We start from the raw sequence: 15,244 nt of genomic DNA, 5'->3' as shown, positions 1-15,244 counted from the left end.
GAAGGTGAGTGGGTGGGTGGGTGGGTTGGTGAGTAGGTTGGTGAGTGGGTAGAAGGTGAGTAGAGAGTGAGTGGGTGGGTGGGTGAGGTGAGTGGGTTGGTGAGTGAGTGAGTGGAGGGTGGGTGAGTGAGGTGAGTGGAGGGTGGGTGAGTGAGGTGAGTGGAGGGTGGGTGAGTGAGTGAGTGGGTGGGTGAGTGGATGGGTGGTTGGGTGAGTGAGTTGGTGAGTAGGTTGGTAGGGTGGTGGGTTGGTGAGTGAGTGGAGGGTGAGTGGGTGGGTGGGTGAATAAGTGAGTGAGTGGGTGGATGAGTGGATGGGTGAGTGTGTGTGTGTAGTAGGGGGTGTGTGTGTAGTAGGGGTGTGTGTAGGGTGTGTGTGTGTATAGTAGGGTCGGTGTGTAATAGGGGGTGTGTATGAGTATGTGTAGTAGGGTGTGTGTGAGTGTGTGTAGTGTGTGAGTGTGTGTGTGTAGTAGGGTGTGTGAGTGTGTGTGTGTAGTAGGGAGTGTGTAGTGTGTGTGTAGTAGGGTGTGTGAGTGAGTTTCAGTGTAACGAGGTGGGTGAGTTCATGGGCGTGTTCAGGCGATACGGGGGATCTTTGCCTTGGTCTCTGCGTGAGTGTAGTGTGTGTGTAGTGTGTGTCTGTGTGTGTGTAGTGTGTGTGTGTCTGTGTGTGTGTAGTGTGTGTGTGTCTGTGTGTGTGTAGTGTGTGTGTGTCTGTGTGCGTGTGAGTGTAGTGTGTGTGTCTGTGTGTAGTGTGTGTGTAGTGTGTTTGTGTCTGTGTGTAGTGTGTGTAATGTAGTGTGTGTGTCTGTGTGCGTGTAGTGTGTGTGTGTGTGTCTGTGTGTGTGTCTGTGTGAGTGTAGTGTGTGTGTAGTGTGTGAGTGTAGTGTGTGTAGTGTGTGTGAGTGTAGTGTGTGTGTGTAGTTTGTGTGTGACTGTGTGTCTGTGTGTAGTGTGTGTAGTGCAATGTGAGTGTGTCTGTGTGTGTGTGTCTGTGTGTGTCTGTGTGTGTCTGTGTGTCTGTGTGTGTCTGTGTGTCTGTGTGTCTGTGTGTGAGTGTCTGTGTAGTGTGTATAGTGTGTGTATAGTGTGTGTATAGTGTGTGTGGTGTCTGTGTCTGTGTGTATGTCTGTGTGTATAGTGTGTGTCTGTGTGTGTGTGTATAGTGTGTGTGTCTCTGTGTGTGTGTAGTGTGTGTGTATGTGTGTGTCTGTGTGTGTGTGTCTGTGTGAGTGTGTGTGTATGTGTGTAGTGTGTGTCTGTGTGTGTCTGAGTGAGTGTGCGTGTCTGTGTGTCTGTGAGTGTGCGTGTCTGTGTGTCTGTCTGTGTGTGTGTCTGTGTGTGTGTGTGTCTGTGTGTGTGTCTGTGTGTATAGTGTGTGTGTGTAGGCGCTCGCTGACAGCACTTGCCCCAACAGTCCTTCAAGGCCACACGGTGGGGGTTGGAATCTTTGTGGGCACAGTAACGCGAGGAGCGGTGGCGCAGCGGTTAGGGAGCTTTATCTGTGTAAGTATCTGATGTCACCTCTGTGCCTCTTCCCTCAGCGCCGGAGCCGGCCTGCTCACCAGAATCACTCACCTGAATCACTCACCTGGGTCTCACTCACCTGAATCACTCACCTGGGCTCGCTCACCTGGTCTCACTCACCTGGGCTCGCTCACCTGGGGTCTCTGGGAGTGACTGCCACCACCTCCGCCATCGACCAAGATGAGCAGCCTGATAGGTGAGTGTGTGATGGTGAGTGTGATGTGTGTTGGTGTGTGTGGTGGTGAGTGTGGTGGTGAGTGTGGTGAGTGTGTGGTGGTGAGTGGTGAGTGTGTGGTGAGTGTGGTGGTGTGTGGTGGTGTGTGGTGAGTTGAGTGTGTGTGATGGTGTGTGTGTGGTGGTGTGTGTGGTGGTGTGTGTGGTGGTGTGTGTGGTGGTGTGTGTGGTGGTGTGTGTGGTGGTGTGTGTGGTGGTGTGTGTGGTGGTGTGTGTGGTGGTGTGTGTGGTGGTGTGTGTGGTGGTGTGTGTGGTGGTGTGTGTGGTGGTGTGTGTGGTGGTGTGTGTGGTGGTGTGTGTGGTGGTGTGTGTGGTGGTGTGTGTGGTGGTGTGTGTGGTGGTGTGTGTGGTGGTGTGTGTGGTGGTGTGTGTGGTGGTGAGTGTGGTGGTGAGTGTGGTGGTGAGTGTGGTGGTGAGTGTGGTGGTGAGTGTGGTGGTGAGTGGTGGTGGTGAGTGTGGTGAGTGTGTGGTGGTGTGTGGTGAGTGTGGTGGTGTGTGGTGGTGTGTGGTGAGTGTGTGTGATGGTGAGTGTGTGATATGTGGTGGTGTGTGTGGTGGTGAGTGTGGTGGTGAGTGTGGTGGTGAGTGTGGTGGTGAGTGGTGGTGGTGAGTGTGGTGAGTGTGTGGTGGTGAGTGGTGAGTGTGTGGTGAGTGTGGTGGTGTGTGGTGGTGTGTGGTGAGTGTGTGTGATGGTGAGTGTGTGAGTGTGGTGGTGAGTGTGTGGTGGTGAGTGTGTGTGATGGTGAGTGTGTGAGTGTGTGTGGTGAGTGTGTGTGATGTGTGGTGGTGAGTGTGTGGTGGTGAGTGTGGTGAGTGTGTGGTGAGTGGTGTGTGTGGTCGTGATCATCATCACCATCATCATCATTACCACCATCATCATCATTACCACCATCATCATCATTACCATCATCACCATCATCACCACCAACACCACCACCATCACTACCATCACCACCACCATCACTACCATCACCACCACCATCACTACCATCACCATCACTACCACCACCACCATCACTACTACCACCATCACCACCACCACCATCACTACCACCACCACCATCACCACCACCACCATCACCACCATCACTACCACCACCACCATCACTACCACCACCATCACCATCATTACCACCATCATCACCACCAGCACCACCACCACCATCATCACCACCAGCACCATCACCACCATCACCACCACCACTACCATCACCACCATCACTACCACCACCACCACTACCACCACCACCACCATCACCACCATCATCCCCATCACCGTGTGGACATTTACAGCCAAATATTCTGAGCGCGCAGTGATGTCGATTCTAAAAACTCTCTAAATATCAGAGGCAGAAACCCGATGAGCTATGAAGCTCATATCTGTCACAGATCTGCAGTAGCAACAGATGTCCAGTAACATACAGCAGCAGCAGCAGGCGTCGTCAGGGTCGGGATCGAACCCACGACCTCCTGCACACCAGGCGAGGTAGTCAACATCTCCTAGCCACCGTGATGATGATGATGATGAGAGCGAGACGCAAACTCCAAATCTACAGCAGCAGCAGGCGTCGTCAGGGTCGGGGTCGAACCGACGACCTCCTGTGTACCAGGCGAGGTAGTCAACATCTCCTAGCCACCGTGATGATGAAAGAGAGACGCAGATTCCAAATCTACAGCAGCAGGCGTCGTCAGGGTTGGGATCGAACCCACGACCTCCTGTGTACCAGGCGAGATAGTCAACATCTTCTAGCCACCGTGATGATGAGAGAGAGACGCAGATTCCAAATCTACAGCAGCAGCAGCAGCAGGCATCGTCAGGGTCTGGATCGAACCCACGACTTCCTGCACACCAGGCGAGGTAGTCAACATCTCCTAGCCCATCGTGATGATGAGAGAGAGACGCAGACTCCAAATATACAGCAGCAGCAGGCGTCGTCAGGGTCGGGATCGAACCCACGACCTCCTGTGTACCAGGCGAGGTAGTCAACATCTCATATCCCACCCATGACACGTGGAGACGCATCGACTAATACAGTGCACGTGTAGGGAGGAGAGGAGGGTAGATGGAGAGAGATGGAGAGAGGGGGGGGAGAGGGGGGGGAGGAGAGAGGGGAGGAGAGAGGGGGGCGAGAGAGGGGGGATGGAGAGAGAGGGAGAGATAGGGGAGGAGAGGGGGGGCGGGAGAGAGAAGGGGGGGGGAGGGGGGGAGGAGAGGGGGGGCGGGAGAGGGGGGGGAGGAGAGGGGGGAGAGGAGAGGGGCGAGAGGGAGAGGGCGAGAGAGAGGGGGGAGGGGGGATGGAGAGAGGGGGAGAGATAGGGGAGGAGAGGGGGGGGGAGAGGGGGGGGGGAGAGGAGAGGGGGGATGGAGAGATAGGGGAGAGAGGGAGGAGGCGAGAGAGGGGGGGGAGAGGGGGGGGAGGAGAGGGGGCGGGAGAGGGGGGATGGAGAGAGGGGGAGATATAGGGGAGGAGATGGGGGGAGGAGAGGGGGGGGGGGAGATAGGGGAGGAGAGGGGGGGAGAGAACCCGATAGGGTTGGGAGGAGTGTGGATGAGTGATGGTGAGAGATGGAGAGAACGCTGCGTGTGTGTGTGTCGGTGTGGGTGTCGTGTCAGTGTGTGTCAGTGTGTGTGTGTCAGTGTGTGTGGTTTTTGTGTGTCAGTGTGGGTGTGTGTGTCGGTGTGGGTGTCGTGTCAGTGTGTGTGGTTTTTGTGTGTGTCAGTGTGGGTGTGGTGTGTTAGTGTGTGTCAGTTTGTGTGTGTGTGTGTCAGTGTGTGTCTGTGTGTGTCAGTGTGTGTGTGTGTGTCTGTGTGTGTGTCAGTGTCAGTGGTGTGTGTGGTGTGTGTGTGTGGTGTGTGTGTGTGTGGTGTGTGTGTGGTGTGTGTGTGGGGTGTGTGTGTGGGGTGTGTGTGTGTGGTGTGTGTGGTGTGTGTGTGTGGGGTGTGTGTGTGGGGTGTGTGTGTGTGGTGTGTGTGTGGTGTGTGTGTGGTGTGTGTGTGTGGTGTGTGTGTGGTGTGTATGGTGTGTGGTGTGTGTGTCAGGTGTGTGTCAGGTGTGTGTGTGTGTCAGTGTGTGTGTGTCAGGTGTGTGTGTGTGTGTCAGTGTGTGTGTGTCAGTGTGTGTGTGTCAGTGTGTGTGTGTCAGTGTGTGTGTGTGTCAGTGTGTGTGTGTGTGTCAAGTGTGTGTGTGTGTGTGTTAGGTGTGTGTGTGTCGGTGCACGTGAGGAGCGGTGGCGCAGCGGTTAGCGCTCCGCCTCGCTACGAACCGCCCCACCCGAGTTCGATTCCCGCTCACGGCCAACCAACCCCGCCAGCAGTGACGATCATCCCCTAGGTCGACTCAGCCTCAAACGAGTTCCCCGCCGCATAAACATCACCAAAGAGAGACAAAGACGGCCGGGCGTGGTTGCTGGGCAACCCTCGTGTGTGTGGCACTTGCCCCAGATGAAGTCCTCCGTGCTCTCTGCTGGGGCACCTTTGTCTGTGTGCAAGCCACATCGGCGTTCTGCCCGGACTTGCAGCGAAGGAACAAAACCCGAATTTGAAATCTAAAACCGAGTTGTTGGTGTCCCGCGTGTCTCGCTGAGGTCGCAACCGTGTACCCGATACCCGTACCCTACCCGATACCCGGCTACCCGTACCCGTACCCGGCCGGGTACGGGTACGGGTAGGCCGTGAGTCACTGGTGAGTCACCGTTTGTCACTCATTTCCCAACGTCTTGTCTCTTCTCACAATTCAAGTTCCTAGAATCAACCCACCCGCGCCTGCAACGTGGCTTCATCCCAGAGGTCGCAATCAGGTACCCGATACCCGTACCCTACCCGTACCCGGCCTGGTACGGGTAGCCGGGTAAGGAATCAAAACCCGTTTGCGACCTTTGGTTGGTGGGTGAGTGAGTGGGTGCGTGGGTGGGTGAGTGGGTGAGTGAGTGGGTGCGTGGGTGGGTGAGTGGGTGAGTGAGTGGGTGCGTGGGTGGGTGAGTGGGTGAGTGGGTGAGTGAGTGAGTTCGTGAGTGGGTCAGTGGGTGCGTGGGTGGGTGAGTGGGTGAGTTTGCGACCTTTGGTTGGTGGGTGAGTGAGTGGGTGCGTGGGTGGGTGAGTGGGTGAGTGAGTGAGTTCGTGAGTGGGTGAGTGAGTGAGTTCGTGAGTGGGTGAGTGGGTGGGTGAGTGAGTGGGTGAGTGGGTGAGTGGGTGGGTGAGTGGGTGGGTGAGTGGGTGGGTGAGTGGGTGAGTGAGTGAGTTCGTGAGTGGGTGAGTGGGTGGGTGAGTGGGTGAGTTCGTGAGTGGGTGAGTGGGTGAGTGGGTGGGTGAGTGAGTGAGTTCGTGAGTGGGTGAGTGGGTGGGTGAGTGGGTGAGTGAGTGAGTGGGTGAGTGGGTGAGTGGGTGAGTGAGTGGGTGAGTGGGTGGGTGAGTGAGTTCGTGAGTGGGTGAGTGGGTGAGTGGGTGGGTGAGTGAGTGAGTTCGTGAGTGGGTGAGTGGGTGGGTGAGTGGGTGAGTTCGTGAGTGGGTGAGTGGGTGGGTGAGTGGGTGAGTGAGTGAGTGAGTGGGTGAGTGGGTGGGTGAGTGAGTTCGTGAGTGGGTGAGTGGGTGAGTGGGTGGGTGAGTGAGTGAGTTCGTGAGTGGGTGAGTGGGTGGGTGAGTGGGTGAGTTCGTGAGTGGGTGAGTGGGTGGGTGAGTGGGTGAGTGAGTGAGTGAGTGGGTGAGTGGGTGGGTGAGTGAGTTCGTGAGTGGGTGAGTGGGTGAGTGGGTGGGTGAGTGGGTGAGTGAGTGAGTGGGTGGGTGAGTGGGTGAGTGAGTGAGTGGGTGAGTGGGTGAGTGAGTGAGTGAGTGGGTGAGTGGGTGGGTGAGTGGGTGAGTGGGTGAGTGGGTGGGTGAGTGAGTGAGTGAGTTTGCGACCCTGGTGCGGCCGGGTACGGGTAAGGAATCAAAACCCGTTTGCGACCTCTGGTGTCTCGTGCGCGTGGACTACTTCGTCCAGCCGATCTGTAATACCGGTAGGAACCACCTGGTTCCACTAGCCCCCCACACAGGGGATTATTGTGTCCGTCCGTCCGGCGTGAAATCCGAAAATGGGATGGGGTCGGGCTGGGTGGAGAGGGGAGGGTGGGCTGGGTGGGGAGGGTGGGGAGGGGAGAGTGGGGAGGGGCTGGGTAGGGAGGGGTGGGGCTGGGTGGGGAGGGTGGGGCTGGGTGGGGAGGGGCTGGGTGGGGAAGGTGGGGAGGGGCTGGTTGGGGAGGGGCTGGGTGGGGAGGGTGGGGCTCGGTGGGGAGCGTGGGGCTGGGTGGGGAGCGTGGGGCTGGGTGGGGAGGGTGGGGCTGGGTGGGGCTGGGTGGGGTGGGGCTGGGTGGGGAGGGGCTGGGTGGGGAGGGCGGGGGCTGGGTGGGGAGGGTGGGGCTGGGAGGGGCAGTTGGTCAACATTTGTTCAAGCTGAGGCTGGCTTCGTAAGCGCTGCTGCTACTCGCTGCTAGCAGCACTTGCCCTGCCTGCCTGCCTGCCCACCTTACAGCCCTTTTAGAGGCTACCTGGGGGAGCTTTGTTTGCTTTCGTTGCGTGTGGATCGCCACGGGTGCTGCTGCTGGGAAAGGGTTCAACCGATGGGTCCTCATCAGCGAGTCTGCTCACAAAGACAAAGACCACCCGTGTAGCCTCGAGCAGGCTGTTGGGGCAAGTGCTGTTAGCGAGTAGCAGTGCCTATGAAGGCCCGGCACGGGTCCAAAGACAAAGCTCCCCCGTGTGGATTCTAGCAGGCTGTAGGGGCAAGTGCTGTTCCACACACACACACAGACAAAGCTCCCCGTGTAGCCTCTAGCAGGCTGCTATAGGGGCAAGTGCTGTTCCACACACACACACAGAGAGACAAAGCTCCCCCGTGTAGCCTCTAGCAGGCTGTAGGGGCAAGTGCTCTTCCACACACACACAGACAAAGCTCCCCGTGTAGCCTCTAGCAGGCTGTAGGGGCAAGTGCTCTTCCACACACACACACAAAGACAAAGCTCACCCGTGTAGCCTCTAGCAGGCTGTAGGGGCAAGTGCTGTTCCACATACACAGACAAAGCTCCCCCGTGTAGCCTTTAGCAGGCTGTAGGGGCAAGTGCTGTTCCACACACACACACACGAAGACAAAGCTCCCCCGTGTAGCCTTTAGCAGGCTGTAGGGGCAAGTGCTGTTCCACACACACACACGAAGACAAAGCTCCCCCGTGTAGCTTCTAGCAGGCTGTGGGGCAAGTGCTGTCACCGCACCTACTGGAGCTCACTCGCCAAACCTGCCCGGCGAGACCCGCTCACCGCGTTCCTTGTTGACACAATTCGCGTGCCACACCACGTGGGCTGTTTGCACGCGGCGCTTGGGGAGCGGTGGCGCAGCGGTTGGGTCGCCGCAGCACTTGCCCCTACAGCCTGCTAGAGGCTACACGGGAGAGCTTTGTCTTCGTGTGTGTGTGTGTGGAACAGCACTTGCCCCTACAGCCTGCTAGAGGCTACACGGGGGAGCTTTGTCTGTGTGTGTGTGGAACAGCACTTGCCCCTACAGCCTGCTAGAGGCTACACGGGGGAGCTTTGTCTGTGTGTGTGTGGAAGAGCACTTGCCCCTACAGCCTGCTAGAGGCTACACGGGGGATTTTGTCTTTGTACCCGTGCCGGCCTTCATAGGTGCTACTCGCTAACAGCACTTGCCCCAATAATCTGTTGAGGATATACTAAAGGGGAAGTAGCTTTGCCCTTGTATCCGCGTGTCTGTCACTCACCCACCCACTCACCCGTTCACTCACCCACTCACATGCTCACCCACCCACATGCTCACCTGCTTACTCACCCATTAAATCACTCACCCACCCACCCACTCACTCGTTCATGGAACCACTCACTCGTTCACCCACCCACTCACTCACCCACTCATCCGTTCATGCATCCACTCACTCGCTCACCGACTCACCCACTAACTCACTCACCCACTAACTCACCCACTGACTCTCTCGCCGACCCACCTACTCACTCACTCGTTCATCCACCCACTGACTCACCCACTAACGCACTCACTGACTCTCTCGCCCACCCACTCACCCGTTCACCCACTCACTCACCCACCCACTCGTCCATCCACTCACTGACTCACTCACCCACTCACTATCTCGCCCACCCACCTACTCACCCGTTCACCCACTCACTGGCTCACTCACTCACCCACTGACTCACCCACTCACCCGTCCATCCACTCACTGACTCACTCACTCACTCTCTCGCCCACCCACCCACTCACCCGTTCATCCACTCACCCGTTCATCCACTCACTGGCTCACTCACTCACCCACTGACTCACTGACTCACCCACTCACCCACCCAGCCACTCTCTCATTCACCCACCCACCCACTCATCCGTTCATCCACTCACTGGCTCACTCGCTCACCCACTGACTCACCCACTCACCCACCCACTCTCTCACTCACCCGTTCACCCACTCACTGACTCACCCACTCACCCACCCACCCACTCTCTCACTCACCCGTCCACCCACCCACTGACTCACCCACCCACGCTCTCACTCACCCACCCACTCACCCACTCTCTCACTCACTCACCCACCCACCCACTCTCTCACCCACCCACTATCTCACCCACCCATCCACTCACCCGTTCACCCACTCACTGACTCACCCACCCACTGACTCGCTCACCCACTCACTCTCTCCCTCACCCACCCACCCACTCACCCGTTCACCCACTCACTGACTCACCCACCCACTCACCCGTTCACCCACCCACTCACCCGTTCACCCACTCACTGACCCACTCACTGACTCACTCACTCACTCACCAACCCACTCACTCACTCACCCACCCACCCACCCACCCACTCACCCACCCACCCACTGACTCACCCACCCACTCTCTCACCCACCCACCCACTCACTGACTCACCCACCCACTCTCTCATCCACCCACCCACTCACCCGTTCACCCACTCACTGACTCACCCACCCACTGACTCACTCACCCACCCACCCTCTCACTCACCCACCCACCCACCCTCTCACTCACCCACCCACCCTCTCACTCACCCACCCACCAAACTCACCCGTTCACCTACTCACTGACTCACCCACTGACTCTGTCACCACCCACTCACCCATTCACCCATTCACTGACCCACTCACTGACTCACTGACTCCACCCACTCACTCACTCACCCACCCACCCACTCACCCACCCACCCACCCACTCACTCACCCGTCCATCTACTCACCCGTTCATCCACTCACTGGCTCACTCACTCACCCACTGACTCACTCACCCATCCACTCTCTCACTCACCCACCCACTCACCCGTTCACCCACTCACTGACTCACCCACTGACTCTCTCACCCACCCACTCACCCGTTCACCCACTCACTGACCCACTCACTGACCCACTCACTGACTCACCCACCCACCCACCCACTCACCCACCCACTCACCCACCCACCCACTCACCCACCCACTGACTCACTCACTCACCCACCCACCCACCCACTCACCCACTCACTCTCTCACTCACCCACCCACCCACTCACCCACCCACCCACCCACTCACCCACCCACTCACCCACCCACCCACCCACTCACCCACCCACCCACCCACTCACCCACCCACCCACCCACCAACTCACCCACCCACTCACCCACTCACTCACTCACTGACTCACCACGCTATCTATACAAACAAAGTCGGGGGTGGGGGGTGGGTGCTGATTATCCCCCATCGGAATCTCAACAAATTCCTCGCCATAAGCCCACGGCTGGATCGGAGAGGCAGCTTTGTGGCAAATCATTAACCCGGGGAGGGATCCATGTAGCCTGCATTTCTCACTGTAGGCTGCTCATTTCTACCACCACCAACCCCACCACCCCCACCGCTTATTGGGAAGTTTCACGATCGGACCCCCCCCAGGGTTTGGAGATGCGCAGTTAGCCAAGACGACGAGTTGATGGGTTCCAAGCCGCCACACAACTCGCTGGGCCCCCTGGGTGTGTGTGTCTGTGTGTGTCTCTCTCTGTGTGTGCCTCTGTCTGTGTGTGTCTCTCACTGTGTCTCTCTCTGTGTCTCTCTGTGTGTCTCTCTCTGTGTCTCTGTGTCTCTCTCTGTGTCTCTGTGTTTCTCTCTGTGTCTCTCTGTCTTTCTGTGTCTCTGTGTCTCTGTGTGTGCCTCTGTCTGTGTGTGTCTCTCTGTGTCTCTGTCTCTCTGTGTGTGTCTCTCTGTGTGTGTCTCTCTGTGTGTGTCTCTGTCTGTGTCTCTCTGTGTCTCTGTCTCTCTGTGTCTCTCTGTGTGTGTCTCTCTCTGTGTCTGTCTGTGTCTCTGTCTCTCTGTGTCTCTCTGTGTGTGCCTCTGTCTCTCTGTGTCTCTCCCTGTTTGTGCCTCTGTCTGTGTGTGTCTCTCTCTGTGTCTCTGTCTCTCTGTGTCTCTCTGTGTGTCTCTGTGTCTCTCTCTGTGTCACTCTGTGTCTCACACTCTGTGTCTCTCTCTGTGTCTCTTTGTGTCTCACTCTGTGTCTCTTTGTGTGTCTGTGTGTCTCTCACTGTGTCTCTCCGTCTCTCTCTGTCTCTGTATCTCTGTATCTCTCTCTGTGTCTCTGTCTGTGTCTCTGTTTGTGTCTCTGTCTGTGTTTCTGTCTGTGTCTCTCTCTCTCTCTCTGTGTCTCTCTCTGTGTCTCGCTGTGTGTCTCTATCTCTGTGTCTCTCTCTCTGTGTGTCTCTCTCTGTGTCTCTCTGTGTGTCTCTGTCTCTCTCTGTGTGTCTCTGTCTCTCTCTCTCTCTGTGTGTGTCTCTCTCTTTGTCTCTCTGTGTGTCTCTGTCTCTCTCTCTCTCTGTGTGTCTCTCTCTCTCTGTCTCTCTGTGTGTCTCTGTCTCTCTCTCGGTAGAGTGGTAGGTGTAGAGTGGTAGGTGTAGAGTGGTAGGTGTAGGGTGGTAGGTGCAGAGTGGTAGGTGTAGTGGCTCTGGGTGTCTCTCTGTGTGTGTCTCTCTCTCTGTGTCTCTCTCTATGTCTCTCTGTGTGTCTCTGTCTCTCTCTGTCTCTCTCTCGGTAGAGTGGTAGGTATAGAGTGGTAGGTGCTGAGTGGTAGGTGTAGAGTGGTAGGGGTAGAGTGGTAGGTGCAGAGTGGTAGGTGTAGAGTGGTAGGTGTAGAGTGGTAGGCGTAGAGTGGTAGGCGTAGAGTGGTAGGCGTAGAGTGGTAGGTGTAGAGTGGTAGGTGTAGAGTGGTAGGTGTAGAGGCTCTGTGTGTCTCTCTTTCTCTGTGTCTCTCTGTGTGTCTCTGTGTGTCTCTGTCTCTCTCTGTCTCTCTCTCGGTAGAGTGGTAGGTGTAGAGTGGTAGATGCAGAGTGGTAGGCGTAGAGTGGTAGGTGTAGAGTGGTAGGTGTAGTGGCTCTGAGTGTCTCTCACGCCGTCTTTGTCTTTCTCGTCAGAATCTCCGCCGCAAACTGCACGACACAAGGGACCATATGGGACGGCCAACGCTGACGCTGGGTGATTTACACCTACCACTCTACACCTACCACTCTACACCTACCACTCTGCACCTACCACTCTACACCTACCACTCTACACCTACCACTCTACACCTACCACTCTACACCTACCACTCTACCCCTACCACTCTACACCTACCACTCTACACCTACCACTCTACACCTACCACTCTACCCCTACCACTCTACACCTACCACTCTACACCTACCACTCTACACCTACCACCCTACACCTACCACTCTGCACCTACCACTCTACACCTACCACTCTACACCTACCACTCTACACCTACCACTCAGCACCTACCACTCTACACCTACCACTCTACACCTACCACTCTACACCTACCACTCTACCCCTACCACTCTACACCTACCACTCTACACCTACCACTCTACACCTACCACTCTACACCTACCACTCTACACCTACCACTCTACCCCTACCACTCTACACCTACCACTCTACACCTACCACTCTACACCTACCACTCTACACCTACCACTCTACACCTACCACTCTACACCTACCACTCTACACCTACCACTCTACACCTACCACTCTACACCTACCACTCTACACCTACCACTCTGCACCTACCACTCTACACCTACCACTCTACACCTACCACTCTACACCTACCACTCTACCCCTACCACTCTACACCTACCACTCTACACCTACCACTCTGCACCTACCACTCAGCACCTACCACTCTACACCTACCACTCTACACCTACCACTCTACCCCTACCACTCTACACCTACCACTCTACACCTACCACTCTGCACCTACCACTCAGCACCTACCACTCAGCACCTACCACTCTACACCTACCACTCTACACCTACCACTCTACACCTACCACTCTACACCTACCACTACTACACCTACCACTCTACACCTACCACTCAGCACCTACCACTCTACACCTACCACTCTACACCTACCACTCTACACCTACCACTCTACACCTACCACTCTGCACCTACCACTCTGCACCTACCACTCTACCCCTACCACTCTACACCTACCACTCTACACCTACCACTCTACACCTACCACTCTGCACCTACCACTCTGCACCTACCACTCTGCCCCTACCACTCTACACCTACCACTCTACACCTACCACTCTATACCTACCACTCTACACCTACCACTCTACACCTACCACTCTACCCCTACCACTCTACACCTACCACTCTGTACCTACCACTCTACCCCTACCACTCTACACCTACCACTCTACCCCTACCACTCTGTACCTACCACTCTACACCTACCACTCTACACCGACCACTCAGCACCTACCATTCTACACCTACCACTCGACACCTACCACTCTACACCTACCACTCTACACCTACCACTCTACACCTACCACTCTACACCTACCACTCTGCACCTACCACTCTACACCTACCACTCTGCACCTACCACTCTACCCCTACCACTCTACACCTACCACTCTACACCTACCACTCTACACCTACCACTACTACACCTACCACTCTACACCTACCACTCTACACCTACCACTCTACACCTACCACTCTGCACCTACCACTCTGCACCTACCACTCTACCCCTACCACTCTACACCTACCACTCTACACCTACCACTCTATACCTACCACTCTACACCTACCACTCTACACCTACCACTCTACCCCTACCACTCTACACCTACCACTCTGTACCTACCACTCTACCCCTACCACTCTACACCTACCACTCTACCCCTACCACTCTGTACCTACCACTCTACACCTACCACTCTACACCGACCACTCAGCACCTACCATTCTACACCTACCACTCTACACCTACCACTCTACACCTACCACTCTACACCTACCACTCTACACCTACCACTCTGCACCTACCACTCTACACCTACCACTCTACCCCTACCACTCTACACCTACCACTCTACACCTACCACTCTACCCCTACCACTCTACACCTACCACTCTACACCTACCACTCTACACCTACCAATCAGCACCTACCACTCTACCCTTACCACTCTACACCTACCACTCTACACCTACCACTCTACACCTACCACTCTACACCTACCACTCTACCCCTACCACTCTACCCCTACCACTCTACACCTACCACTCTGCACCTACCACTCTACACCTACCACTCTACCCCTACCACTCTACCCCTACCACTCTACACCTACCACTCTACACCTACCACTCAGCACCTACCACTCTACACCTACCACTCTACACCTACCACTACACCTACCACTCTACACCTACCACTCTGCACCTACCACTCTACACCTACCACTCTACACCTACCACTCTACCCCTACCACTCTGTACCTACCACTCTACACCTACCACTACACCTACCACTCTACACCTACCACTTTACACCTACCACTCTGCACCTACCATTCTACACCTACCACTCGACACCTACCACTCTACACCTACCACTCAGCACCTACCATTCTACACCTACCACTCGACACCTACCACTCTACACCTACCACTCTACACCTACCACTCTGCACCTACCACTCTACACCAACCACTCTACACCTACCACTCTACACCTACCACTCTGTACCTACCACTCTACACCTACCACTCTACACCTACCAATCAGCACCTACCACTCTACCCTTACCACTCTACACCTACCACTTTACACCTACCACTCTGCACCTACCACTCTACACCTACCACTCTACACCTACCACTCTACACCTACCACTCTACACCTACCACTCTGCACCTACCACTCTACACCTACCACTCTACACCTACCACTCTACACCTACCACTCTACCCCTACCACTCTACACCTACCACTCTACACCTACCACTCTGCACCTACCACTCAGCACCTACCACTCTACACCTACCACTCTACACCTACCACTCTACCCCTACCACTCTACACCTACCACTCTACACCTACCACTCTGCACCTACCACTCAGCACCTACCACTC

At 56.0% G+C, this 15,244-nt stretch overlaps 1 protein-coding gene across 1 annotated transcript in view; it reads left to right on the top strand.

Moving 5' to 3' along the window:
* The first annotated feature begins 319 nt into the window (after positions 1-319).
* The window catches only part of LOC144733740 (uncharacterized), a 34,731-nt gene continuing 19,806 nt past the window's right edge, over positions 320-15,244 (top strand). Inside the window, exons 1-3 of the mRNA XM_078615762.1 lie at positions 320-1,436; positions 1,547-1,725; positions 12,198-12,258. Coding sequence (XP_078471888.1) covers positions 1,710-1,725; positions 12,198-12,258 — 77 coding nt within the window. The 5' untranslated portion in view covers positions 320-1,436; positions 1,547-1,709. The remainder of the gene's footprint in view (positions 1,437-1,546; positions 1,726-12,197; positions 12,259-15,244) is intronic.

Source organism: Lampetra planeri, chromosome 48 (genome assembly GCF_965212315.1).
Source record: "Lampetra planeri chromosome 48, kcLamPlan1.2.h2, whole genome shotgun sequence".
NCBI lineage: Eukaryota > Metazoa > Chordata > Hyperoartia > Petromyzontiformes > Petromyzontidae > Lampetra > Lampetra planeri.
Note: the sequence above shows the minus strand (reverse complement) of the source record. Positions and strands in the feature narration are given on the sequence as shown.